The sequence below is a fragment of the Struthio camelus genome, chromosome 21 (assembly GCF_040807025.1).
Source record: "Struthio camelus isolate bStrCam1 chromosome 21, bStrCam1.hap1, whole genome shotgun sequence".
Taxonomy (NCBI): Eukaryota; Metazoa; Chordata; class Aves; order Struthioniformes; family Struthionidae; genus Struthio; species Struthio camelus.
The window spans coordinates 6,767,734-6,793,849 of NC_090962.1; the positions used below are offsets into that span (position 1 = coordinate 6,767,734).

General features: G+C 48.7%; 4 protein-coding genes across 14 annotated transcripts in view; 2 read left to right on the forward strand and 2 right to left on the reverse strand.

Annotated features, from left to right (window-relative positions):
• On the reverse strand, window positions 1-6,704 carry FBXO2 (F-box protein 2). The gene is made up of 6 exons (XM_009671433.2): window positions 6,174-6,704; window positions 4,155-4,430; window positions 2,792-2,918; window positions 2,600-2,695; window positions 2,068-2,203; window positions 1-1,638 (listed from the first exon to the last, which is right to left on the reverse strand). The coding sequence occupies exons 2-6, from the start codon at window positions 4,402-4,404 to the stop codon at window positions 1,504-1,506; spliced, it is 744 nt and encodes a 247-aa protein (XP_009669728.2). The 5' UTR covers window positions 4,405-4,430; window positions 6,174-6,704; the 3' UTR covers window positions 1-1,503.
• On the forward strand, window positions 4,223-13,564 carry LOC104141865 (F-box only protein 6). 4 transcript variants are annotated; one of them, XM_009671435.2, is made up of 6 exons: window positions 4,223-4,355; window positions 6,911-7,231; window positions 7,868-7,994; window positions 8,725-8,820; window positions 9,158-9,293; window positions 10,039-10,980. In XM_009671435.2, exons 2-6 carry the CDS (start codon window positions 6,973-6,975, stop codon window positions 10,183-10,185), a joined length of 765 nt encoding a protein of 254 aa, XP_009669730.2. In that variant the 5' UTR covers window positions 4,223-4,355; window positions 6,911-6,972; the 3' UTR covers window positions 10,186-10,980. The 4 variants fall into 4 exon arrangements, 2 of the variants coding, with proteins under 2 accessions (XP_009669730.2, XP_009669729.2); XR_693617.2 differs by lacking the exon at window positions 4,223-4,355 and adding an exon at window positions 13,427-13,564 and having other exon boundaries at window positions 6,675-7,231; window positions 10,039-10,264; XR_693618.2 differs by lacking the exon at window positions 4,223-4,355 and adding an exon at window positions 13,332-13,464 and having other exon boundaries at window positions 6,698-7,231; window positions 10,039-10,264.
• On the reverse strand, window positions 10,614-19,096 carry MAD2L2 (mitotic arrest deficient 2 like 2). 6 transcript variants are annotated; one of them, XM_068915781.1, is made up of 9 exons: window positions 18,113-18,193; window positions 15,796-15,847; window positions 15,433-15,551; window positions 14,786-14,857; window positions 13,780-13,880; window positions 13,562-13,656; window positions 13,370-13,443; window positions 12,239-12,331; window positions 10,614-11,941 (listed from the first exon to the last, which is right to left on the reverse strand). In XM_068915781.1, exons 2-9 carry the CDS (start codon window positions 15,833-15,835, stop codon window positions 11,900-11,902), a joined length of 636 nt encoding a protein of 211 aa, XP_068771882.1. In that variant the 5' UTR covers window positions 15,836-15,847; window positions 18,113-18,193; the 3' UTR covers window positions 10,614-11,899. The 6 variants fall into 6 exon arrangements, with proteins under 6 accessions (XP_068771882.1, XP_068771881.1, XP_068771884.1 ...); XM_068915780.1 differs by lacking the exon at window positions 18,113-18,193 and adding an exon at window positions 18,874-19,096 and having other exon boundaries at window positions 11,800-11,941; XM_068915783.1 differs by lacking the exon at window positions 18,113-18,193 and adding an exon at window positions 18,623-18,716 and having other exon boundaries at window positions 11,800-11,941.
• Window positions 18,652-26,116, forward strand: part of DRAXIN (dorsal inhibitory axon guidance protein) — a 13,254-nt gene continuing 5,789 nt past the window's right edge. Inside the window, exons 1-3 of one of the 3 annotated variants that reach the window (XM_068915777.1) lie at window positions 18,712-18,843; window positions 22,691-22,923; window positions 25,324-25,805. In XM_068915777.1, the coding sequence (XP_068771878.1) occupies window positions 25,346-25,805 (460 nt within the window). In that variant the 5' untranslated portion in view covers window positions 18,712-18,843; window positions 22,691-22,923; window positions 25,324-25,345. Of the gene's footprint in view, window positions 18,844-22,690; window positions 22,924-25,323; window positions 25,806-26,116 lie in introns of all 3 variants that reach the window. The other 2 variants (XM_068915778.1, XM_068915776.1) reach the window with 2 other exon arrangements.

The following is a 26,116-nucleotide window of genomic DNA, read 5'->3' on the forward strand; positions in this document are numbered from 1 at the left end:
TGAGGGAAGGTCTGCACAACTGTCATTTATTTATTATATTCACCTAGACTCTGGTCTGGCATGGCTGTAGTTTGGAAGACCAGTGTGTAGCAGTGTGCAGAAAGCCTGATGAAGCAGAGCACGTACAAAGTGACCAGCTTGGAAGCGCTCACCTTTGGCCACAGGTAATACTACTATGTTGCATTTGTAATGGTGCACTTTGATACCAAGTGGCATTCAAATACGCACTCTGCCCTGGCAGCTCAGCAAGTGGGGACAGACAGATGGACACAAAAATGGAAACTCGCATCTCTAGGCAACATCAGCCCTGCTGTACTGAGAGGACTGACCGGAGGGGATGGATGTGGCTCAGGGAAGCTCGGGTGTCTCTGTTCAGGATGTTGGCTCACAGCCCTAAGTGGTATCAGGAGGCACTAGTGGGAGTATGTATGATGTGCTGTCCTGTCATTGAGCATATGGAGCGAAGGCAGACTGTACTTTTTTGCAGATAGTGTTGCTAGGCAGGAGGAACTGAGATCAAGTGGAGCTTAACAGCAGCTTTTTGCGTGGAGAATATTGCAGCAATGTCCTGTCTGCAGAGCGCCATGCTGGATTTGACCCAGGGTGCTTGTGTTCAGCATGCAGAGGCCAGGAAGGAGTAGATGAGTTTATTTTCACGTGTTCCTGGGCCCTTTTCCCAATTTGCTGCTCACCCATTTCCCTAAGACCTTGTCTCTCTCTAGGCTATTATTCTCGGTTGCCTTCTGTGTGTGGGCGAGCCAAATGAAGCCCTGAGGCAGACACCAGAGTGGTTTCAGTTCCTAACAGTTTCCCTAATAAACGAATGTTGGGATCAGTGCAAGAGACAAGGGCCCAGTCCTTGTTGCTTTGCATTACCACTACTAAATATTAAAACAAGAACCCAGAACAGCACTTGGCAGACAAGGTACAGTTCATGTGAGGCAGGCAATGATGTCCATAGTTTATAGATGGGAGAAGCTAAGATGCTTACCACACATCATGGAAGCAGTCAAGGGCAGAGAGGATACAGGGCTCTGGGTTTCCTGGTTCAGTTCTGAGACTCAAGGGCTCCATTTCCTTCCGTTTTTCTTCTCTTTAACTTCTAGAAATAAGCCCAAAGTCTCCTCAAAGTTAATAGTGCCCAAGTCTAGGAAGCAGACAAGGGCGTGCCTACCTCTGGCTGGGTGTTAGGGACAATCGTTGAGTGGCTGAGGTGATGCTTGCCCAAAGAGAAGGAAGGTCTGCAGGATTTCTAGGTGATCTCATGTCTGACAGAAGATCAGTGCAAGTGATAAGGCTGATATGGTGCATTCACAAATCTATTTCCGTTCTTTGCATAGTCCCCTTGAGGAAAGAGTGGCCAGCCCTGGCATTTGGTGCACATTCACGCACAGAAGTAATATGCTTTACAGCCTGGAAGTAGCACCATGCAGAAACCATCCAAAGCCCATGGGATGCCCTGAAGGAAGCTGGCTCTAGCAAGCAGGACCAAGTTCAGCATGGCTACGGCTCCACTGTCACACTGCTGTTGGTAACACGTACGCCATACCATCCCTTCCAGAACAGCGTGTCCTGGCCACCATGTTCGAAGCAGACAAAGCGTACCCCAGGCCCATAGTTGGAAAAGGTGTGGGAGATCTTTGGGGTGAGAGAGAGAAAACAGTTATTGGTGAGTGTCAAACCACCATGAATCTACCCTTCCCTAGTGCGCAGAGCCTTTAATCCCCACCTGCCCCAGCCAGGGCTACCAGGCTGGGTAACAATGAGGACAGTTAGAGTAGGAAAGGAGTTACTGGGAGGAGCTTTGATCCTGGTGATTTTCAGAGGCTACTGAGCCCTTTCCCAATTGGGTATCTCCTTCCAATCCCACAAACTTGTAGAGGTGACTTAGTGAGTTTCCAAACTTCATGTAAGGTAGCCTAATAGCATAATCCCTGGCTCCGTGAAACGTAAGCCAGAGAGCTCTCCTCCTCCTCCAGGAGAACACTCCCTGCTTCTGTCTGTTTGCAAATATTCCTGAGTTGTGCAGGCTGGGTGTCCCCTGCCCAACCCATGTCTGCGACTCACCTCAGTCCAGTCAGCGTCATTGTCCTGTGGGATGGCAATAGTTTCACTCTTGTACTTGGCCAGCACATCCTCATTCTCTGAGAGCAGCTTCACGCAAAGCTCATAGAGGCAGCCAGCATCGCTGCGTCCTGCGTACCTGCGGGGAGACCTGAGCTGCCAGTCTTGCCTAGGTGAATTTGGCAAAGAGACACAACAGACCCCTGCTGAATGGCAGCAATGGGCGGGCTCAAATCAAGGCCCCAGCGACCTGATGAGATTGGCAGAGGTGGAAATCTGGAACAGTTCTCATCCCAACCCATCCCCCCAGTCACAAGAGGGACCTGGTCTTTGGAGGCCACATGCGCTAATGGTTTGAAGCTTGTGGGAGCTGCCAGTGACTCAAGCCAACCTCTAGCCCTGCCCCACATATAGAATGACACCAAGGGATGCAGTGGGGTGACAGCTGAGGTTTTAAGGCCTAGTGCAGGTATATGCCCTCCCTCTCCTTGTTCTTGAGGCTCTGTCCGCCTTCCAGGGCGTTCTTGCTACTTACCAGTCCTTCACCACAACTTTAGGCTGGGTTGTGTCCATCAGCTCTTCCCAGTAGCCCTCAGCCCTAAGATCAATGACTTGAGACTTTCGACACCACCTGAAACGCAAGGAATTACTTGGTAGCACAACCCCTCCTGGGGCTGGACGAAGCAAAATTGTCCCCTTCCCTGAATAAGAGAAAAAGCAGCCTTACTCATAGGATGTCACAAAGTATTTATGGACTTCTTCGCTAGGGAATTCTTTTCCAAAGTCCCCAGGGAGCTCTTCAATTTTCCAGCCATCGCCTCCATTCTCTACCTCTGCCCAGTACTGCAAGTCTTCTGCAAATGGCAGAAAAGAGAGAATCTATTGCATCATAGTCTCTATGGGCCTGGAGAACCTGACCACCTCCCAGCGGGACCTTTCTCTTGCTTGTGAAAGATATGTTAGATACATTGCTCGTTTGTACATGGACTACAGAGATGTTTAAGTAGAAGTCAGGCAAAAAACTTTGATCTGGTTGAACACAAACATTTTCTACCACCAATATGGCTATGCATGTGTAGGTTGGTTTAAGAAAATACTGTAGTGAAACTATTTAGATATTCTGAACCGTCAGCATTTTCAGTGTTGTAATATAGAAATAGCCTAGAGAGAGATTGCCCATTCCTTTATTTCTTTTTTTTTCTTTCTTTTTTTGTAAGTAAGTAAGTAATTGGGATTTGTTTTGAATTCCTTGTTTGCTGCTCCTCAAGGTGATATTCTGGAACTTTGAAGGAGGTTTTCAGTACATACCTAAATTGCTAAGTGGTATTTCTAGAAGCAGTGTGCCCCTAAACACAAAAATTGGGATTTTCTAGCCTTAGCCAGAGGGGACTTGGATGATGAAAAAGCTTGCAGCAACATCACCTGTAAACAAAACAGAGAAGTTATGTTGCTGCTTTTGCCTGCTGATGTGTGAAATATGGAAACTTATTTGTTGCTTGGCTTATGAGGCTTGGTTACTGCTGCTTATAGCTAAACATCTTGCAGATTTACCAAGCAAAGTTAATAGATTATCAAATTAATGGCTAAAGGGCTATGTGACTAGCTCAGTAATGCAAGTTTTAGTAAGGAAGTACAAATGAGATTTGCCTGAGCTGCTGCAGAGAGGGGAGCCTGGTGAACAAAGGCCAGAATGCTCCCCAAGTCGGGGAGGGCTTCATCTTTCTTGTAATTATTTGGCAACAAGTTATCTGGAAACTCAGATATCACTGCTGTTACCCTGGATAGTGGTTTTGGCAAAGGATGCTTTTTTGTCTGTCTCAAACTTAACTCGGATCCCAGCAAGGATGTCATAAAGCTGATGCCAAGTAGAGCCCCTTGCAAAGGCTGATTTTTTTTTTTTTTTTTTTTTTTTTTTTACTAGGATGTCTTCATGCCCGTTAAGTGATTTGGCTGCATGTACTTCTCTTGGGCAAGAAGAAAACATTGCAACCTGGGGCCAACTAAGATCTTTGAAAAAGCCTGAAGATGCCCAGTCTTCAGTGAGTGGCCTTCTCTGCGGTGTCTTGGGGCTTGTTATGCTTGTCTCTCACCTTCGCCACATGGGTTCTTGATGAGATTCCTCTTTTTTTTGCTCAGGAAGTAGAAGTTTTGCCAATTCTCTGCATTCTCCTGTGACTCTGTTCCAGTGAGGCCTTCTTGCTGGCACTTGAGAATCCAAAGAGCAGCTCCATCCACCAGGTTCTTCCACTGGCAGCAGACTAGGCGGCACACCAGCACCAAGTCCACTGCAGGTATGGAAGCCAGGATCCTGATCAGGACTGCCTCAGGGAGGGACTCCATCTTTGGGCTGGGTTGGATGGAGCTTTCTGAGGAAAAAGGTGGGGGGGGGGGGGAGGGGGAAGGACTAGTGACACAGGAATAGACCAGTGGCCCATCAGATTTGGGGTCTCTTACCCCCAATGATGTCAAACGTGGATGGACTAGAGAAAGGGAAAATGAACGTGTTCATCTGAAAGGCAGGTGCAGCATGATTTCAGAGTGTATAGATTGTTCCCTAACCTCAAGGCCTCCTGACTCTTACTGGCTTCTCATCCTGAAGCATGAGAGTAAATCATTAATATTTTATGACATAAGTGAAGCCCTTTGTTAAATCCATCCACAAAATGTAAGTAACTGGCATAGGCAACTGTGGACGGTTTGTCAGATTCTCAGTTAAGAGCCTGGGATGAACCTCGGGAATGCTGGCCCTTTGTGCAGCTTTGAAGCTGGCCTGGAATCAGCCCTTCCAGAAGTGTGCCTCTGCAGAAATCTAGCAGCAGTAATGACTTCGCTTGCAGAGGGAATGCTGCAGACATCTGGGTGCTTGTTCTGCCTTTGTAATATCATGATTGATAACAAATGCTGAAGAGTGGTACCCAAGTACGTGATTGGCATCACGCAAATCTTATTTGTGTAGTTTGGCCCTTGCTTCTAGAGGCTGGCACTTAATCTCCTTAGTCATGAGCCTTAGGTCTGAGCATAAGTTATAACTGAAAATAACTCAGCTGAGATCCCCTAATCTTCCTCTTCCTAGGGCCTTATAATGCCAGAAGTGAAGTAGGAAGCGTGTGCTTTACCCAATATGCTAATTCTGCACTCTGACTCCCAAAGGCTCTCTGCTGCCCCAAGTCGCAGGACCAGGTGCTGCAGGAGCAGGCAAAGATGAGTGTGCAGATTCAGAGCCCCAAGTCATCAGTCTGGGATGCACCATGACCCTGCTTTTAACTCAGCTGAGGCTGCAGTGAATTGCAAAGGTGCAACCAGACTGCTCAGGAGTGAATCAGTAAGCCTAGGACAGCATTAGGGACAAAGTGGGTGAAATATCCCTGACATGCTACTTGGAGAAATATTGCTGTGCTAAATCTAGCAAGGGAGGACGGAAATAGGGAGTCACTGCAATAACAGCATCCTAAATTTTAGATGTTCCAGATGCAGAGCTATTATGCCCTCTCTCTGCACTGCAGACAGGGCAACTGTCATTTAAAATTCCCTGGCTTTTATGGGAATCTTATTAGGGCTTTTTATTAGGAATTTCCCCTCTAGCATCCCCCTACCCCAATGCCCTATCACAACCCTAAGGGTAAAATGTTACAGAAAGACTGTGGTAACTTCATCTTCTGCAGGAATTTCACTAGGTCCTGCTCTGTCACCAGGCAAAGAGGGTCAGGCATCACCTATCTCCTTGCTTGTGTTTCACCCCAAACCCTGTAAGGGTGAAGGCCTCTGGATGGCTTTCCTTTCTCACTCCTACTCATGGTACCATAATGTTGGTCTACCACCAGTGAGAGCTACCATCAGCAGGACCCTTTCGGGGATAGCTTCTGTCTCTTGCAGTGTATAGGACACACACTGGCTGCCTTACCTGCCCCTGCCCTAACCCTCTTCCCTGTGTATTTTCCCACACTTGCTGCACAGCAGGGATGAGATGGGCAGGGTTCCGAAGCCTACCTAGCAGAACCTGCAGCACAGAGCGCTGCAGCAGTGCTCTCGAGCCCAGCATCCCTCCCAGCACGGCCAGCCCCAGCAGCCCGCAAGGGGGAAAGCCAAGCAGTGATGCCGAGAGCTCCTACCTTGGGCCGCAGGTCTGTCGCGCTCTCCTCTGGCTCAGCGCCTGCCTGCGGGCACAGCGGGCTGCCCTCATAAAGGGCAGCGTCCCACCCCTGCCGTGCACGCTGCCTCTGCTTATTGGCTCCTGTCACATCACTGACATGGCTGAAGTGCTGCCTAGCAGTCTGCGCACCAGGGATGCGGGGGCATCTTAGCTCTGCTGCTAATCTGTTGGCTGAATGTGGGGAGGGGGCTTCCCGAGCCTCAGCTGCCTCGCCGGGGGGCGAAGGCAGAAGAGCGGCAGGGTGCTGGCAGTGCTACTGTGTCCCCCTGCTGCGGCAGTCGGGCTCCCATTCCTCCCTGTGAGAGCGGTGGGAGGAGGCCCCTGGGCGCGCAGCGTTCCTGGATGGCTGGACCCCTGCCCGCGGCTGGCGGCCAGGGCTGCCAGGCCTGGCTCTGCGGGGCAGCGGCTGGGGCAGCCCCACCTCCTGCCTGGCTCCCCACCCCACGCTCCGCCTGCTGCGGAAGGCGGTGCAGCCCCACATCCGTGTCCGGGGCGCAGGCAGGCGCAGTCCGGATGCAGCCGGCAGGGCCAGAGGGGCATGGAATGCCCGGATGCTCATCCGGGCCGTTGCCTGCTGCACGGCTGTCCTGCTTGGGCCCGAGTTCAACCCTACAGCCTGTGGTGCATGTTTTCTTGATTGTTTTTGTTAATAACTAGTAAAAATGTACTTTTTCCCTTGACCTTTCTGTACTGTAGGTGCCTGGAAATTTTCCATCCTATACGTTTACAGCCCTAGTTACTGAAGCTGTTGGTCCACGATGACAACCATTTCTGACCTTCCAGAAGATGTCCTAGTGGAGTTGCTTTCTATGCTTCCAGCCCAGGATCTGATCTGTGCCTGCAGACTGGTCTGCACCCAGTGGCGATACGTGGTGGATCTAACCACCCTGTGGAAACGCAAGTGCCAGCGGGAGGGGTTTCATACCCAGAATTTGGACAGAAGCATCCCTGACTGGAAGATCTTCTATATGCTCTGCATCTTGAAGAGAAACTTGATAAAAAATCCCTGTGCTGAAGGTTTGTTCTTATTATTATTTATAGTAGAGGGTTAGGAGAGTTTCCTAGCAGTCAGAAAAAGTCAGTGTCCTGCATGAACTGTAGCATTATTGTAGTATCGCTGGTGCTGTGGGACTGTTCAGCTACTAACGGAGCTGTAGTAGGGCAGATCCACAAGGAAACATCTGCAGGTAAAGCCAGCTTGGGTAAAATAGGTATTGATAAATGTGTCAGTGGCTGAGACCAGAAAAATCTCTGCCGTCAATAAGGTACTATGAATAGTGAATATCAACTTGCACTGTAGGTAGAAATGATGCAATGATAAAACTATCAGCTATTGGGACTAAATATTTGGGTAGCTGGGAATTTTTTGTTCCAGCTAAAACTCATCTCACTGCAGTAATTCTGCTTCATTACTGGTTTTGAGTTTCTGATGCGGTCAAAAAGCTGCTGCCAATTGTCCCAGTTGCTGACAGCCTTGTTAAAAGTAATGGCAACGTACTGACAGAAGTCTTGAAGTTGTAGGAAAAATGCATATCTGAAAATTCTTCAAAGGGGATTCCCAGTTTTCTTTTGTAGCTGTCTTAATGAAAGCAGAGATGCTGTGGAAAACTGAAGCGAGGTTCTAACAATCTTTGTGGTATCTACGTTTTGTAGAGAGTTTTCGGCACTGGAAACTTGATAATAATGAGGGAGATAGATGGAGGATTGAGGATCTGCCTGGACCTCTTGGGAGAGAGATGCCAGATCCAAAAGTACACAAGTATTTTGTCACTTCATTTGGGTAAGAACTGGATTTGCGTGATCTGGAGCTGGAGGAAGAGCCCTGCTTCCTCTTCCCTGTCTGCAAAGGCACTAGGGTCAGAAGGCTCGAGGCCAGTTGGTGACCCTTAGCCCACATATGAGAGAAGGAAGAAGCTTAATTAACCCGTTAAGACTAGTTACTCTAAATAGACAGGTAACTGCTGAGGGAATTAATAGCACCAAGTGCTAAATCTCTCTGTCTCTACCAAGAATAGCCTGTAACTTTTTTTATAGTGGTGATAATGAACATGGGATCCCTGCTTGTCTTCCTCCAAAGGTAAGGTCCAAAGGTTAAGGTTTGCGGAAAGGTTTGGCAAACTGATTAGATGCAGTTACCTGACGAGGACAGAACACTGTAATGTGCAAGAGTCCCAGGTGTTTGTCATGTTGACAGCTTTCAATAAAAGCTGTCCACAGGGGAAGATTAGCTACTTTACATCCCTTATAGTTGTTTCCTCTTAACCACATTTGCTATATAAGTAGAAACCCTTGTTAATCGAGCTTGTAGGTAACTCTCCCTTTTACATGGGAGCAAAGCTAACCAGTTTGCTTCCTTGTGTGCTTCTGGCTACAGAAACAGGCACGCCTTAGCCATGTCAGCCATTTAGGTCTGGATGGGCTTTTTATGAGAGTAAAGCTGTTGGCGGGAAGGTATAGAGGTGGAGGGCTAAGAGATGTGTTTTGTGAAGTTACAAATACTTGTGTTGCAGGCCATGCCTCAAATCTCAACTCATTACCCTGAAGAATGAAGGATACTGGAATGAGCTGATGGATGAGAACCGGCCTGAAATTATAGTCAAGGATTGGTAAGTGTGTGTTGAAGACTAGAATTTCTGGCGTTATGACCTAGATATAAGTTGGGACTCTTTTAAGCTTTTCGTGCTATAATAGTTCTTTATCGTTTGGGACTCATGCTTGAGTAAAGCATGAGCTAAATCAAGGTTAATTCAGTAGGCTGGAAGGAGGTGATAATCCTGTGAAGGCTAGGATAGTTGGAAGTTTTAGAGTATCTCCATAGCTATGGAGATGATGCACTTGTTCCTCTGCAGAGGGGAATTTCCTTGGAGACTATTTCTGAACGCTAAAGACAATTGGAGGCTGGGTATGTACAACCCTGCTGCTTGATTCCTCTTGTCTCTCCAGGTATGCTGCCAGATTTGACTGTGGGTGCCGTTATGAAATTACTGTGAGGCTGCTCTCTGAAGATTATATCGTCCTTGATGAGTTCCACCCCGAGCCAGTGGTTATAGAGCAGTGGAGCGATGCGATGTGGAGAGAGGTAAGCAGTGGCCCTCTGGGCAGTGGCTTTACATCAGTATTCTGCCACTTAGTCTCGCAACTCTGCTAACAGTCCCAAGTAGACCTGCTCTCTCTGCTCTTTGGCTTCCTCCAAGAGGAAATGTAAATATGTCCTTACTTTTGACAACACTGAAAAAGCAGTGGGGCCATGGAAGAGCTAGGCTTGGTTTGTAGGTGCCCAGCATTTTCTAAAGCGTTCCACTGTGCTTCTGTGTTATTTCAGCTTAGCCCTTTTAAGTGTTCCTATTTTTATTTAGGCTTTGTCTAACTAAGTTCTAGCAGCATAATTTTTTTTTTTTTAAACTGGACCAAAAACCTTTGTTTTAAACTATTGTGTGGTCTTGATTTTAAAAAGTATGGCAGATGCTTCCTTTTCTATGTTGCTAAATGTTACACCATTTTTTAAATGGCTGTAGATTCCCCATTATGTTTATATGACAAAGATAATATGTAAGACTAAGCTTGATTCTTATGCTTGGATTGGGGAGGATTTTAGGACAGAGGGCAATGTAATACAGGTGTGCCTTTCCCTCAAGGACAGAGGGCAACATAATACAGGTGTGCCTTTCCCTCAAAAGGGTATGGTATGTACTTTTCATTAAATGATATTTTGGAATGAACCTTTCCTGAGACAAGGGCTCTCTTACAGTAGTTGTCCTAGCTTCAAGGTCAGGGCTGGTTTACTTAGGCAAGATAAAAGGATTTTTTTTGTCTTCCCCCCTCAGATTTCTCACACCTTCCACAATTACCCAGCTGGAGTTCGTTACATCTGGTTTCAACATGGAGGCCAAGACACCCAATTCTGGGCAGGATGGTATGGGATCAGAGTGACAAACAGCAGCATCACCATTGGGCCCTGGACATTGTTATGAAGAGACAATACAAATGTTCTCTTTTACCTCAGGATTGTAACCAGGTGGTCTCAGATGCACTTAAATTTGTACTCTCTGGGTGAGTGTCCTGGCTTTGTCCTGCACAGTTGATCTGGAATTCAAGCAGCTAGCTTTCCTTGTTGACAGCAGAACTTCTGCAGGCCCAGCCCTTTGGAGGGACTTCTGTCTTCCTCTTTCCTCCTGCACCATGGATGTTAGTGCAATTATTAGTGTCCTTCCATAGGACAGAGCCTAGGACAATTAAATGACATCTAGCTTTTGTAGTAGCAGAAATACATAAGTCTTAAGAAAGGAAAGCCCTTCCTGGTTTATCTATAGAGTTTATGAAAGATAAGGCTAAAATATTTCAGTTCAGATTATGACCCTGTTTTAAAGGGCTCTACTATGGAGATACTTGTTTTGTATGGTATTTTCTTGTTTCAGTTTAATTGTGTGTATAAACATGTCTTGCATCAGACCTCTTTGATAGGACGAGGAAACCATCAACCCTTTTTTGTAAGTGCTGTCTTGCTGATGCTTACAGATGTTGTAACAAAATAAGTATATGTGAGAAAAATGATATGTGTCTTACCTGTCCACATACTGCCCACCTTTATTTGAATAAACAGGGAAGGAGGAGGTAAGGAATCCCTTGTGCGTGGGTACCTTATAACTGAAGTGCCTTTTACAAGCTGGAACTTGATTGGGCTTGGCGCTTTCCTTGCTATCTTTGTACTACCAAAGCACTTGGCTTGTACTAAACAGTCTAACCTCATATAAAAGGTTAAAGCAGCAAATGACCTAGGTGTGTTGTTCTTCCACTTATTTCTTGGAGGAGGCAGGGAGGGTTTATGCTGGCTGCCTTATCAAAGCGTCTGCCAAGAAGCTCAGCTCAAAACTATGGACTATGTCTTCCACTCATGTATACACAGAACCAATGCTAAGGCCCTCTTCTTCCGTCTCCTTTGATAGGTGCAGGATAATGGTGTTTGTCCGGTCTGTTGAGACCGGGATGTTTGACGAGCGTCTTTGCTGGGCTGGCAGACAAATTCCTCCTTGCTAACCCTGCTCTTAGGGTGGAGGGTCTCCTGAGGGAAGGGACTGGTGCTTTAGCCTTCACAGAAACTGGCAGATGCCAGCCATATTCCAGAAAAGGTATGGGAAAAGCGGTAAACAATCTACATAAACACAGAGCAGTTACTTTCTCTCTAGGGGGAGGCTGGCTTGGATAGAACTCAGCCTAGTTCTGCTGGCATAAAGCTTAATATTTATTGAGAACTACTTAGGACCGTCACAGTGGACACTGTAAAAGGCCTCACTCACCTGTAGTGCGAGTCCATTGCTCTAGTGGAGCATACAACAGATCCCTAATCACTACCAGTGTGCAATGGAGATGCCCAATTAAGGCTAGACGTGTACTTGTACAAAGCGCTGTATGCACACTGCAGTCAGCTTTACCATGCCCCCTGTGCCCAGGGACTTGCTGTAACAAAACCTATACTCACTCTCACACAAGCGTACATGGGAACAGGCTCTGGCTCCACATTCCAAGTCAGTTCTATATACAGTGGTAAGCGCACTTGAAATAAAGAGGCAGCAGCTGCTCTACATTCACCCCGAAGGCCAGCTGATGAGACTTGTTATCAAAGTATAGTTTGTAAGGTGTCCGATTCCACTGAAAGATCTGAGGCTTGAAGGTGGTGAAGAGCTGAAGTCAGGTGCCTTTGTGGGCTCGCTCTTCAACATATAGCTGCATCTGAAGGAGAGAAACACGTATCAATTTTCTGCTTTATGTCCAGGTAGGTGAATGGAGAAGAGTTTGCAACAGACTAAATAGGAATTCATACCTTCTGCCATAACCAGGCTTCCTATTTCATTGGGAAGTCTTGCCCTGCTTTGACTCCTGACAGAGCATCTAACAGGACTAAGCTACTGCTCAGCATTATTAAACTTATCCTATGGATAAACTGCACAGCTGGCATCAGAATAGACAAAACTTAAAGCTACATGTGCTTTCATGAAGCACATCCTCCCAGGCTACGGCTTTGCTCACCTTTAAGATATCAGATGTCATAGTCTTCAGTGGAATAAGCCGGGGGTCATGCATGTGCACATCTTGTTCATCAGCAAGGATCCATGGGAAATCCTAGGGGCAGGAACACAAGATGCTTTATTAACAGCATCCTTGCAGTGGCTGACACTGCAAGGTGAGCTCTTTCTCAGCACTAGGGCAGCAGTAAATGAACGAGAGACCTAGTGGCTGAGGGAAGAAACAAACAAGTGACTCTTGAAGGTAACTCAGGAGCCTCCCCTAAAAGCACAACTTAAACACTTGTACAGTTCTTAACTGTATCCTGAGTCTCAGGGCTATCATGCACAGTCCAGTTCTCAGCACTGATTTCTGCACCATAATTACAGCATAATGAAGACAGTAACCCATTTTATTTATCCCAAAGGTGACACTTCACTCCCTTAAAAGCCTTATCGATACTGAGCCAGCATGCTGTACTTACTACATCAGCGTTTAATTGCAGCTCCAAGATGCTCATGGCATGGATTTACCTGTTTAACAAAAGTTGTCCGGGCTTGCAAGTTTAAAGTTTGTTTAGTATGGTATCAGTTTTGTTACTAAGCAGTACAGAGCAGATTTCCCTTTTGAAATTTTATAGTTCCTTAGCTTTATTGTCTATGTCTTAAGGCATCCAGAACAACTTTCCTTGTGGGGGGAGAAAAATGCTTCCTTGTCCCTGAGCGAGGACCCTTAGGAAAAATGTTTCATGAAGTGCTCTGCACACACTTTCCTGCAAGATAAATGTATGTGTACAACCAAAACCCACTAGTTAGTTAAATCTTAGCCTTCCCTTGCTCTGTACAAAGAATTAGGGCTCAGTTATACTGAAATCTGAATTTAAGTATCTGCTCTATGCTTCAGAGTACTTAAGGTGGCAGAGCTGGCATGAAGCACTAAGTATCATTACATTCTGGTTCAGGCATCAAAGCAGCTATTGGCTGTGATTTGTGGCTGCGGTCTGGTGAAGGTACTCATTTACCTTTTAACACATTTGGAAGGAAGTTGTGAAATGCATCATATGACGTTAACATTCAAAATGCTCTAGTACCCTTAACTTACATTCTTTGCTCTCCAGCTCTCACATGCAATCGGGTAGCCAAAGACCTCACTCACCTTTATCACCTGGATCTTTTCCATGTTCCTTGTGGCTGCCTCCCGCGTGTGAACCAGAACCGTGAAGGTGCAACCTGCAACAGAAATGGCATGTTCCAACTCGGGGGACAACCAGTAGAGGGGATTCAGACACTACCTATACTTGTCTCAGGTCAAGCGATGCCATGCTTTGGGCCACGTGGACATGCTTACCTGGGGGATTGTTGTCGAGCACAGCATCGCATACGCTGATCTTCAGGATGAAGGCACGCAGCAACTGCTCCACATGAGACAGCAAGGACTCTGAACTGTTGAGGAGACAGCCATTGTTACATGCATGCAGTAACGTACTGTGACCCAGAGTCGCTTCCAGAACACAGCTGCAGAAGCAAGCCTTGGGTGCCATGGGCAAGCAGAACAGGACACTTTACCTAATGGAAAGAAGAGGTGGCTGGGTGATCTCGAAGACAAATCTCTCCACTGGGTGGTGCTCTTTATCCAGGATTACAACTACAACCTTTTCCACATCATTCTGCAAGAACAGATAAGAGTTAGAAGTCCTCTCTTAAAACAGCCCTCATCTTCCCCCCTCAGTGTGCTTCAGGTGCTTCCTACAACCTGGGAGCGTGCTTATTTGCTGTGGATCACAGCACTAGCAGTTAGCCAGACCTGTAGCACTGTTAGATTATTCTGATTGATTAGAAAAATAAAATAGCCAAGCAACTCTATAGATATTAAACTGATAGTTCTTCCTCAAAGTCTTATGGCTATAAATTGCAGTAAATAAAATAATATATTTCTCTAGATACTGTTTTGGAAGAAAGGAGACAGCATACAGTCATCTTATAGCTCTCACCATCCATGCCCTAGTGATGCAAAGTTCCAATATGCTTAGACCATTGGCCAACTAGAGCAGCTTTGTGTACTACTGCACTGTAAAGCTTACCTGTTTCTAATATGTATTATATCCTCTGTAAGGTGCAGAGAGTGTCAACCCTGTTTGCATCCTGCATCATGTACTGTTCCATATGGTCATGCCTTTCCTTCACAAAACCAAGATTTCAAACCTACCTTTGCTTTTGCATGTAGCCCCCATTAGCTTAAAACAAAACATTCAAACTATTCTGAGTGGGTGCTTAATGCATTAAAAAGCAGAATGTTAAATCTAATTTGTAGGACAGTATAATCGGAAAAAATATAGGTTTATAGCCTCATGTGTATGCATCAGATGCGACTAAATGCCAGTATTAAGCAGCAAGGCAGTGCCTTAACTGCAAGGAAGTGTTATGGATGTTATGGTTTATTTTTGTCACTGACTTTACAAGCTAGTTGTGCATGGTAAATTTGTAAATAAAATTTTAAAAGTATTTATGGTCTTTTTTTGTCAAAACCATTTGCAGCACACTTGCATGGTCCAGGTCCTTGATATGATCTCACCTTCTCAAGCAATGGCTTCACACAGTGCAGAGTGTCCTGGATGTACTGATTCAGCTCTGGGTGGCAGGACATCTGTAGCAAACAGTGAATAGTTAGTGCTGTGTCCTGATGTGAATCAGGAAAATACTGAATGGGAAGGTGTAGACAGAACTGTCTTGCACAGTACGGGATTCATGCTTCAAAGGGCATTGTTTTTTTACAACTAGGTTACTAATTCAGACCAGTAAGTCTTTCATGGAAGGGTTAGCTAGCTGAGACAGATCACTGCAACTCACACAGTTATATTATTCCCACTGTCCCTGCTAGCTTGAAAGCTCCTACATAGCATTTACCGTACAGTACAGAAATATACCTGTTGAACCATCTTTCTTTCCTAGGCAGCAAGCTTTCATGTCACGCTATTGTGCATAGCTAGAGGAGCCTTCTACTACTCTTACCCATGATCTGCTTGTTCCATGAGCAGGGCTATATATCCTTAGCTACAGGGCTGTTTTCCTCTCTAGGAGCAACCACATTCTCTATGAAAATGAGTTTGCACATTAAGAGAACTGTTGGTAGTGACTTAGTTCATTCTGGTGCGTGCGCTAACTGACCCCTGCTCTTTTGCTTAGCCACATAGCTATCCCACTCCCACAACAATCTCTCACCTGGACAGGTACATTGTATTTTTTCCTCTTCTGAAAGATCCCAATAGGGTAAACCTCTCTAACATACAGGATGAGGTGAACAGCCACTTCCAGAAATTCTGAAAGAACATCTGCAACAACTGCAAAGCAAAAGTAAAAGATGAAGCGGGCTGGGAAGGGGAAGCTTACAGAGCAATACCTTAGGGTTCTTTTTTCCCCCTTGCATAAATTTCACTTCCTTCTGCTTAGCTACTGGAAGCCTGTCTTATTTTGGAGGGGGCACACTCTACCCCTAAACTTTGTCTTTGCAATAGTCCCATAAGCTCACATGAAAGCACCGAGCCTTACAAGCATACCAGTTTAGGGCATAGCACAACACGTTACCTTGTCCGAAGTTAAGGTCCTGCCGCGTGAGAGTGGTCATCCTTCCAAGAACCTGGAAGGAATCACACAACGACTGTATTTAACCTCTGGCTCTTATGCTTTTAATGTAGTCAGCTTACGGTGTCATTCCACTTCCCTAGTGCTACGGAGCTTAGTCAATATACTGTCCTCTAGCTTAGTCACAAGTATACAAACACAACCATGTCACAGCCAAAGGCCCACTGGGAAATGTTTAAGCATCCTTTATTCCAACAACATGGACTCAGAAATCACAAGCAGTGCAAAAAAAACAAAGAGAGCATCTTTGCTGTGTTCTGGCTCAAACTTTGAGTGTTAAGATTACTCATGATTTAATTTCTGCTTTTTTTTCTTTAATTAGGTTTTCTTCTTAAAAAAAAAAAAAACCAACAAAACTCAGCCAATTGGTCCCATTCACAGATCTTCATCATCTCCCTCCTTTTTGGTGTGTTTTGCTAGGAGTAGAGAATTAAGATTTAGAGAAGCTTAGACAACCATTTTTAGCGGCAAAAGGAACATAGTATTTGGTTTTAAAAAGCCACACAAGTGACTGAGTAACTTAACATACCCCACAATCTTTTCTAACCCATATACCCTATTATAACATAGGAACTTCTCAGTTTTATGGGTTCATTCTCACAACACAACCATGAAACATTGCTCATTCATGCCAGGCTCTGCACCTTCCACTGGCACTACACAACACAGCCAAACCCTGCAGAGCCACATAATTGATTTAATATGGAATTGTCACACAAATTTGTGACAATTATTCAGGGCACACAGTAAATGGCCAAATTGAATATCATGTACCAACAATCAAACAGCAGACATTGGGGCTCAACTTTCCAGCAGCCTTCCTCGTACAGTTGAGTCAGTGCTTCACACATCCACGTTTTAAGCTACAGTGTACACCATTTCCTCTCACACCCTTGTAACTTGTTTCATTATTTTATCCACATTGTATGCAGCTAAACTCTAACCACTAGCAGCACCACTGTTCATACATTGCACATGTGTTTAAACGCCTCCAGGCAGCACTGTGCCTCCCTTCAATAACACAGCTTTCTTACATAGACCTCTAATAAGCCACAGAAAATCTGCTCAGCTGTTCAGCTACTGGTTTTCAAGTTGCTTCAGCTGCAAGGAGACATGTTTGTCAGACCTACAAAGAATTACTTCAACCTTCTCAAAACAGGGAGACACTATCCTCTCCCTTTTTTAAATAAGAATCTAATCACTGTACAAAAAGGCCTCCCAGAACGTTAATGACCTGCTGAAATAAAAAGAATTAAGATACTTGAACGCTTTGTAGGACCTCAGCCACAGTGACTGTCAAATTTGTATGAAAAGCCTGCATCAGAGCAGCATAAAGAATCTATGGTTTTTAGAGGTTTAGGTTCACATCCTCACCCCTGGACATCCCCCCTTCCTAAACAGAGGCCCTGATGAGGCAACAGCATCCCAAAGGACCCATCCTTAAATACAGCCATAAGATTAGGCCTACTCCCTCAACTTAAGGTTTTGGAGTAACTGACTGGAGCAACATGGCAGTTAACAGGACTTCATCTACTCATCTGAATTTGCTTCCCCGACACACATGAGGGCTGTTTTCAGAAAAAGCGGTCCCATCTTGTCAGCATAACACAGAGTACTGAGAGACGGCTAGAGCAGGCAAGGAGGAGCGGGCATCAGGAAAAAGACTGTCTGCACTGCCTTCGTGATTCTTTTTGGAAGCTAGCGAGCCCTTGTTGGACAAATTTCAAAAAGAGGAGGGCAGCAAAGGAGACAGGACTATCATGTAATTTGCAATATACCATTCTCTAAGCGGTGATGTCTCTTACACAGGTTCCTGAGCCAACCCAAAGCAACCAGCTCCGGCCTCCTGCACCGGCCTGCACTGCCCTTGCCCGCCACAGGCCTACGAGCCCCGGCTTCGCAGCAGCGCAAGGAGACTCGCCCAGCGCACCTCTTGCCCCCCGCCCTGGCGCACCAGGCTCCCTAACTACGCGGCATACGGAAGGACAACGCCTTGCAGGAAAGCTACGGCTGCTTTTTGCTGTCCCCGGCTCGCTCATCCGGAGCGAACGACAGCGATTTCCGCCTGAGCCCGTGCTTCGTGCCCTCCGCGCAGCCCTCCGCTCCCCTCGTCCCCCACCCCGGCGCAGCCCTCCGCTCCCGCCCGCCCCGTCTCCAGCGTCCCCCGCGGGCCGTTACCGCCTCCCGGCGACCGTTACCCCCTCGCGCCCCCGGCGACCGTTACCGCGCCCCCCCCCCCCCCCCCCCCGGCGACCGTTACCGCCTCGCGCCCCCAGCCCCGCCGCGCTCGCGCCGCCGACCGTAGCTCCCCGCAGCTTCGCGGGCGGCGGCGCGGCCGTGTGACGTCAGGGGCGGCGGCGCCGGGTCCTAGCGCCCCCGGCGGCGGGAGGAGCGGGGCGCCGGGGGTCCGGTCCCCGCCGCCGCGGGCTCCTTCCAGACAGCGGCTCCCCCCGGCCGCAGCTGCCTCCGCTGCAGCCGGGCAGGGGGTGCCCGGCGCCGGGGGGCGCTGCCCCCTCGTTCCCGCCGGGTGCCGTAGCGCGGGGCAGCCCCTGCGGGCAGCGGGGCGGCCGGGCTCAGGCCGCGCAGGTGAGCGGGGGCGGCCGCCGCCCGCCGCGCCCCGGGCCGGGCCGGGCCCTCCCCGCCTTTGTCTCCTTCCTTTGTCTGCCCCGCTGCCGGCCTGAGCCCCTGCGCGGCCTCGCCCCCCCCGGCCCCGTGAGCCCCGACACCCCTCCGCCCCACGCAGCCTTGCAGCCCCCCGCGCCCTCCGCACCTCCCACGCCCCGCTCCCCGGGGCTTCCCGGCGCCTCCAGTCCCTCTCCACATTCCCCCACTGCCGTCCCCTGTCTCCTCCTCCTCCTCCTCCTCCTCCTCCTCCTGCCGGGCTCGCACGCCCCCCGGCAGACCTGCCTCGCCGCCCGCCGCCGCACGCACAGCCCCTGCCCGGCCCGGCCCGGCCGCCGGGCTCAGCCCACACCGAGGAGCTGCGGACAGGTAGGCAGCGCCGCGCCGCGCCGCGCTCACCTCGCACCCCGCGCCGGCTGCACGCTCCATCCAGCCCTCTCCCTTTGCGTGCGCAGGGATGCGCGGCTGGAGGCGCCTTTCCCACTGTCCCCGCGCCCCGGAGCAGACAAAGGCCGGGGGTGCCGGGCCCCCACCGCCGCCGAGGCGCCCCCGGAGCTCGGTGCCCCCGCGGCCAGCGCGACTGTCACCGCGCCGGTGCGGCGACCGCGGCTCCGCCGCGATGTACAGCGCCGGGCGCTGCGCGGGGCTGCGCCGCTTCGCGCTCGCTCCCCGCGGCCCCCCTGCAAGCCCCGGCTCCTCCGGGGGCTGCTGCAAGCTCCCTCCCGAGGGGGCTCGCCCCTTCCCTGGACAGTGGCAGCGGCCCTCGCTCCGGGAGCCCTTTGCCCATCCCGGGGGGACGTCCCGGCTCCGGGCCAGATCCAGAGTGGAAAGTGGCCAAGAGGCGAGGGCAGCTTTTCCCACCGAGGCATTGTGTTTGCAGAGCTCTGCGCTGCCGTGCACACGCACACCGAGCCTCCGAGTAACCACGGGCTGTTCTCTGCTCTTCCTCTCTTGGTAGACGTGAGATCTCATTTCTGAATTAAATCAATTTGGCATCAGTTAATGGCTTATTACAGCTGATAATTCATCATGTATTTAAGGATTTAAGTGACGTTTGTCCAATTCACACTCAAAGTCTTCCGTCAACCAGGGGGTTTAATGGAAATGGTTTTGTATTCCCCTCTCCTCTCCCTTTGCAGAAGGAGGCATTAATCCTACATACTTTGGTTCAAAGTGGGAATGACATACAAGGAAAAAATGTTGAAAGCAGAGCCTAAATGTTCTGCCACTCAGGGATATAGCCACTTGGCTATAACCACTTCTGCCCTCAGCGAAGATCGGGCCAAATCTGCCCCCCTCCTCCCATGTCACACTAGCGGGTGCTTTCCAGCCGGGTGAGCAATGACCTTTCCTATTGATTGTGTCTCATTTGTCACTAGGCATTCTGCATTAAACTGGGGAGTCTTCTCTGCTGCGCTGACAGCAAGCGACTATATCTCAGATGCTAATCTCAGACTCATTGCTTTTTAATCTCATTATGGGGTAGAGGAGACTCTGTCTGATAGCAGGTCACCAGTGATGGCTGTGTCAGCCACTCTGTGAAGTCCCAGGGGGGAAGCAGAGCAGAGGGTACTGCATATTCATTCGTGTACCCCTCTTCCACTTCAATGCTGTGACTTGCTGGGCGGTTCTGTCCCTGGAGGATGTTGGTGCTCCATGCTTACGCACTGACATTTGAGAGCAGTGAAGCTCTCTGTGTGGATCAGGCTAGATGCAAGAGAAAGGGTGGCAGGGTTACGGCTCAAGGTGAGAGGCAAATAGTGAGATGAAAGCTTTGCGAGGCGATCAGTGTCTGTCAGAGCCAAAGTGTTGGAGCTTAGCAATGACTTAGTGACAAGTATACAACTGCCAGCCGACTCGCATGCCTGGGCTGCAAACAAAGGTATTTCCTTGGTCATGCTGTGTGAATAAGCCGCTTCTATTCTCAGCAATCAGGAGGGCAGAGCACAGTGTGTCAGCCAGAGCTGACTGGTAAGGGGAAGGCATTGCAAAGACAGCAAGTCCCAGTTCCAGCCCTTCAGCTAATGGAGAATGAGCCACATTTCAAGTGGTCACTGATTGTGGGTTGCCCCAGGGCCATGCTTTGTGGAGACACAGAGGCAACTACAGCTACTACTGCCCCCCCCCCCCCCCCGCCAAATTCTCTATGTCCTGTCTTGTGCTACTAATGCAACTAGTGCAGCGCATAAACTGAATGTGGCCCTTTCTACAGTCCAGGTGGTGTATAGCAAGGGCAAAAAGTGAGAGAAAATGACACAGGCACAAGGAAAACCGATGTCTCACAGGGTGGCGATGGGCTCCAAGTAGGTTATGCCTACATATCTGCAGAGGGGAATGCTTTCACACCAAAAGCTGTCATGGGGGACAAGGAAACTGAGGCGTCAGATAAATATGAAAGGCAGAGTATGAAGAAAAAGTGGCAAAGGATAAAGGCAACCTGAGAAAAGAAGAGGGCAGCTCTGAAGAGGGACCCAAACGGACTGGAGATCTGTGAGCCAGGGGACTCTGGCAGGCCTGAGGATGCCTGGGCCAACAGGGAGAAAAAAATATTCTTTACAAAGTGAGTGTGCAAGAAATGCTGGAGACAAGAAAAGTGGTATTACTTTCTGCCAGAGGAGGAAGAGAAAAGGGTGGATATAAGATTTCCTGTCTGTTTTGGGGGGTGGATTCCTTGGAAATGGGAATGTCTCTGGGCAGATTGTATATGAAGCTCCCCAGCATTTGCCTGCAGAAACAGAAAAACAGATGGAAAGAGACCCAGCAGGGAAGTGAAATCTCATTTATCTGCACAATGCCATCCTCCTGGCTCCAGCCAGCTCTCTGCATGTCAGCTAGCACAGAGCCTACCCCTTCCATTCTGCTCCAGGCCTTCCCAAGCCCATCCATCACGCTATGGCTTCTTATTTACAGGGAGCCTGGCACACGAAGCTGGGTTTATTGTCTGTCATCCCTGCCGCTCATGCACATGACACACATGTAGATGCACACACACTTTGTCTACTGCTGCAGCTTGAGATTGTCTGGAGTCCAGGAAATCTTTACGCACTCCTGCCAAAGTCTGAGCTTACCAGACCCAAAGAGCTATTGGGCCCAGAGTAAAAGCTTGGGTCTAGCTTGGTTCAGCCCTTGAGCATGCAAACGGCATCATCTGTGGTTTGGGCCAATAAAGGATCTTGACATTCTGTGTTTCTGGGTTCAAGAGTTTTGGTCCTCTTTGCTGTGACAGGAAGAACATATGTGAAAGGATAAGGTGAGGACTGTCAGGTATCATGTGGTCATTTGGTCAGATATATGAATGGTTGTAATCAATCTGATGTCCGTGCTTTGTCAAATATAAAGCAAATGCAAGCAGGGGCAGCGTCAGAGCCTACTTCTCCACTAAGATGACAGAGCCATATTCATAGGGGAAAAACATGCTTGAGTTTATGTGTGTTTGTTCAGTGCATGGCTGCCTTGACAAAATGCAAGCAGAGAAAAGACTAATACTATTAGTATTATAATAATATAATAATATTTAGTATATAATATAATATAAATGTAATATATAATATTATTATACTAATTACAGTGAGTCCACAGGAAAGTTGCTCAGGATGCAAAAAATCTAATTGTGCATGGATCAAAACTAGTGGCTGAGAGACAACACAGCACTGCAACTCATTCATCAGCCCTGAGCCTGCACCACAGGTAGCTCTAAGGCCTTATCCTTGCTTGACACATTTTCCTGTTAGTAGGCAGATTTGCTACCTCAAGAGGCAAGTGGTTCATATTCCTGAGGGAAGCGCGAGGTGCTAGGATGAATTAGGAGGATGTAGGTCTGGTAATGTGGAGAACTACAGGAGCGGCTTAGCTTGGCAAATGCTTTCGCTTTTTCCTTTATTAATATACCAACCCGAAGAAGAGGATGAATGCTGGACTTGATGTAACATGTGCTTTTGTTTTAGAGCAATTTGGGAAAGGCACCTCCTTACAAGGCCAGGCTTCCCCCTGCCAGGCATGTGTCTCAGCTCAGGGCAGAACTTCACCTTCTGCAGAAAAGGCGGATCAGCAGAGTGAGGACATTGCTGTCAGGACACCTACAAGCCCCTGCGCTAGCACTGGCTTCTTTGTCTCAGGACTGGGGTCCTGAGAGAGGGGAGGGTGGAGTTTGCTTTGGAGCTCAGACATCAGGAACCTGAGCACTGAGAAGAATCAGGGATGCTGTTGTGTTTTCTAGCTGCCTGTTGGATGTGTGAGTTTTACAGCTTCTGTAGCGCAACCAGGAGGAGGAAGGAAGAGGTTTCTGAAGTTACAAGCATATCAGGACACAGAGACAAGTGGCTGAGAGAAGGCTGGGACTTCTGTACCTCTAACAGCAGTGTGGCATTCGCCTAAGGTACCAAAACTTGTCCATGCACTGTTTTGGTTGGACAAACAGCTCAGAGCTCCCCCGATAACAGTGCAGTACAGGTAAATATCTGCATTACTAATACGGGGGTCCCACTGACACAATAACACAATAACGCTGGCATGCCATCTGAGCCAGTGCCGAGATGGAGCAACCCGTGTGCTTCAGCTGCACTTTCATGCTGTGTCATGCCAACAGGACAGCTGGGCATCTTAAACAAGCAGACCTTCTGTTTAAGTGCCCTGCAGCATTTAGCTGTTTTCTAGCTCCTGCAAGAAGCCAGTGTCTGCAGCTAATGTGTCTGTCAGGTTCACCATCAAAGGGCCTGTGTATGTGTGAGTGACTGATCCGTGAGGTTGGAGGCACACATTCGCCTCCAACCTCACATTCGCTTTGCACTTGTTCTCTCCTTTTGGCATTTTGCCTACAGATGAAAAGGTAAGATGCTGTCTCCAGATCTTTGAGTTGTTCTGTGTGTTGCCTTGATCCTGCTGGTTTGCGCCATCTCTTAAAGAGAAAATTCTAGAAAAAAACAAAAACAGTGGATGCAGAGCTTTGGTTTTGCCTGATTGCTATTTGTTCCACTGGTTTTGAAGCAGGAACTTCAAGTGCTTTGCTAACAGATTTAGCTGTCAGTCTGGTTTTCCTTTGTTCCAAGTGGCTGCCAGTAAAATACTATTTTGTAGTATTATGCCTGCAGCAAATGAGCTACCTAGCACCTCCCAAATCAGTCCTCAACTTGCAGTTTGTTGTCTTTTGTGGCCCGTGGAAGGACCTGTTTTTCAGACACCACATTAAAGAAAAGGCCCCTATGCTGCCTGCCTATTTCCACGGGAGGCCTGGACTTTGAAAGTCTGCTGGCAGGCATGCGATGTGTCACATCTCAGGCTCTGAGCAATGGCAGAGGTGAATCTTGGGAAGGCAGAGCCTGCTAGCGAATGGGTGAGCAGGGTTTTTCAGTTAGAGGATGGAGACATCTCTCTCTGAGCTCCCCAGTTGCTACATGGAGCTGGGGCTGCTATGATGGCAGAGGTCTCACTGACTCAAAACATTTCAGATCTGTCTCAGGGGTTGAAAAAAAAAAGAAGAAAGAAAGAAGCAAGGCCATTCTTAGGGTGCCTCCTGCCAGGTCCACAACAACGCACTGGGCCTGGCCTCAAAGGATGTTACCTAATCCCCCTCACAGGTGACAGTGTCAAGCAGCAAAGCTCCTGGAGCAGGGAGCGTAAGCCATTGCAATTGTGTAGCAAAGTTCACTTGGTACCAGACAGATGCAAATCGGGAGCAACTGAGAGCTGGGGTGCAGGAAACATGGGGGAGAGGGTTGAGGAGTGAAGAGCTGTGGTTGTAGCTTTGTGATGGCATTTCTTTTACTACTGTAGGCATAGCCCTGGCTTCCGACATTCAGTGTCACTGGGAACTCTGGCTTTAAGCATGCCTTCACACTGCCAAGATTGAGAGGGGTGGGCTGAGACAGCTACCCCAAGGTGAAAGACAGCGTTGGAAATGCAGAGCGTTCTGCAGAGAAGAGCAGGGGACAGTGGCCTAATTAGAGAAGTCTCTAACTTGTGCAATGTCCCAAAGCCAGGTCTCTTCACACAAACCCAGGGATGAAGAAAGTCCCTTGAAAATACAGCAGTGAAGCAGAACAAATGAGAATGCTCTGCATCCACTGTGCAGAGGGACTGCAAGAGTTCTCTGGACTTAAATTACCCTCCTAGTGACGGTATCACCTGCAGGGTGAGGTGGAGTGACTTGTGCAGGGTCAAGGGGGGAAAGTGGGACACTGCAGGGAGAATCCAGCCTCCTTTCCTGCCCCTTGATCTAAGACCAGCATCCCCTGCCCTGCTGACAGCAGATTTAGTTCCCTGCTACACCGTGAGATATCAGCACAGTTTCCAGTGTTTACTCTCTCCTCGGCCAGTTTTAGCTGCTCTGAAGCAGTGTGTGTGCGTGTGTTTGTGTGTGTGTGCCTGTCCATCTTGAGTGCTCAGGGCTGTTGTTGTTGCCAGTCCTGCGAGGCCACCATCTGCTTCCAGTTCTGTTCATCCTGACATCTTCATTGCAAGGAAACCAGCTGTGAGGTGGGGGTGCTGGTGCCATCCAGGCCCAGGATGCCAACCTGGCAGCAAACGGCCCCAACTTGACAGCTGGTGCTGTGCAGGCACTGTGGGGGCTCTGGCCTGCAGGAGCCAGCATCCCCAGCCCCTCAGATGGCAGGCTGTGAATGGGAGGGTAGGGGTCTAGTCGGGAATCAAAGGGAAATGTCCCACTGATTGATGGCCCTCATTTGCACATGAAGCTGGGACCTCTCATCCCTGCAGGCCCTGCATGTGTGTCTCAGCTGCTATAACCAGGGCTGGGAGAAGAGGATGTAACCAAGGAGGGAATAACTCCTTGGAATTTTGGCAACCTTTGCGGTTCCTAGAAGTTAGTTGTCTCATTTTGGTTTTCACTTGCAGGTGAGGCAGAGCACCCAGAATTATGGCATCTTTTCCCACCACCTCCTCCCTTTTCCTTCTCCTGTGCATACTGGCTCTTTCTGACATCAGCCTTGTGGTCTCCCTGGATACTGGCACGAAGCTCAGAAATGTCCCAGAGAACAACAACCACCTTCAAAACCAAGAGCTGTGGCCACAGCAGCCCAGAAGTGGGCATCACCACAAGCGTGGATTGGCCAAGAAAGAGCGGGTCCATGCCATGCCTTCTAGAGGGCAGCCAGCCGGGGAAGAGGCCCTCAGAACGGGGAGTGGAGCTCCAGCTGTGGAAGAGCTGGCAGCGGTAGGACAGCCAGCAGCCCTGAAACAGGATAAGGATGTGTTCCTGGGTTTTGAATTCCCATATCCTGAGAGGGAGAACCAGTCCCCAGGGTCTGAGAGGGGAAAGAAGCAGAACCGAGAGCACCGGCGGCACAGCCGCAGAGACAGACTGAAACACCACAGAGGTATTTGAGCTCCAAGGGAAGCTGTGGCTGCTGGGTCACTTGAAATGAGTGTTGCCTGTGTGAGGGCAAGAAGATGCAGCTGTGGTTGAGCCATATGGGTGTGTGGAGGGTGTGGGATGTGTGCCTGCTCTGGGGAGATATCTGCCAAACAAAAGAGGCACAAGAAAAAAGGGAACTCCAGAATCGGAGGTTTTCACTGCTGGCTGCAATTTTGTGAAAATGACCTGGTTTGCCTCGTGGGGGGAGTTTTGAAAGTTCCTGGGACTGGGGTTTTGTTTTGTGTTTTGGGGTGGCCTGCTTTTTTTCTGCTT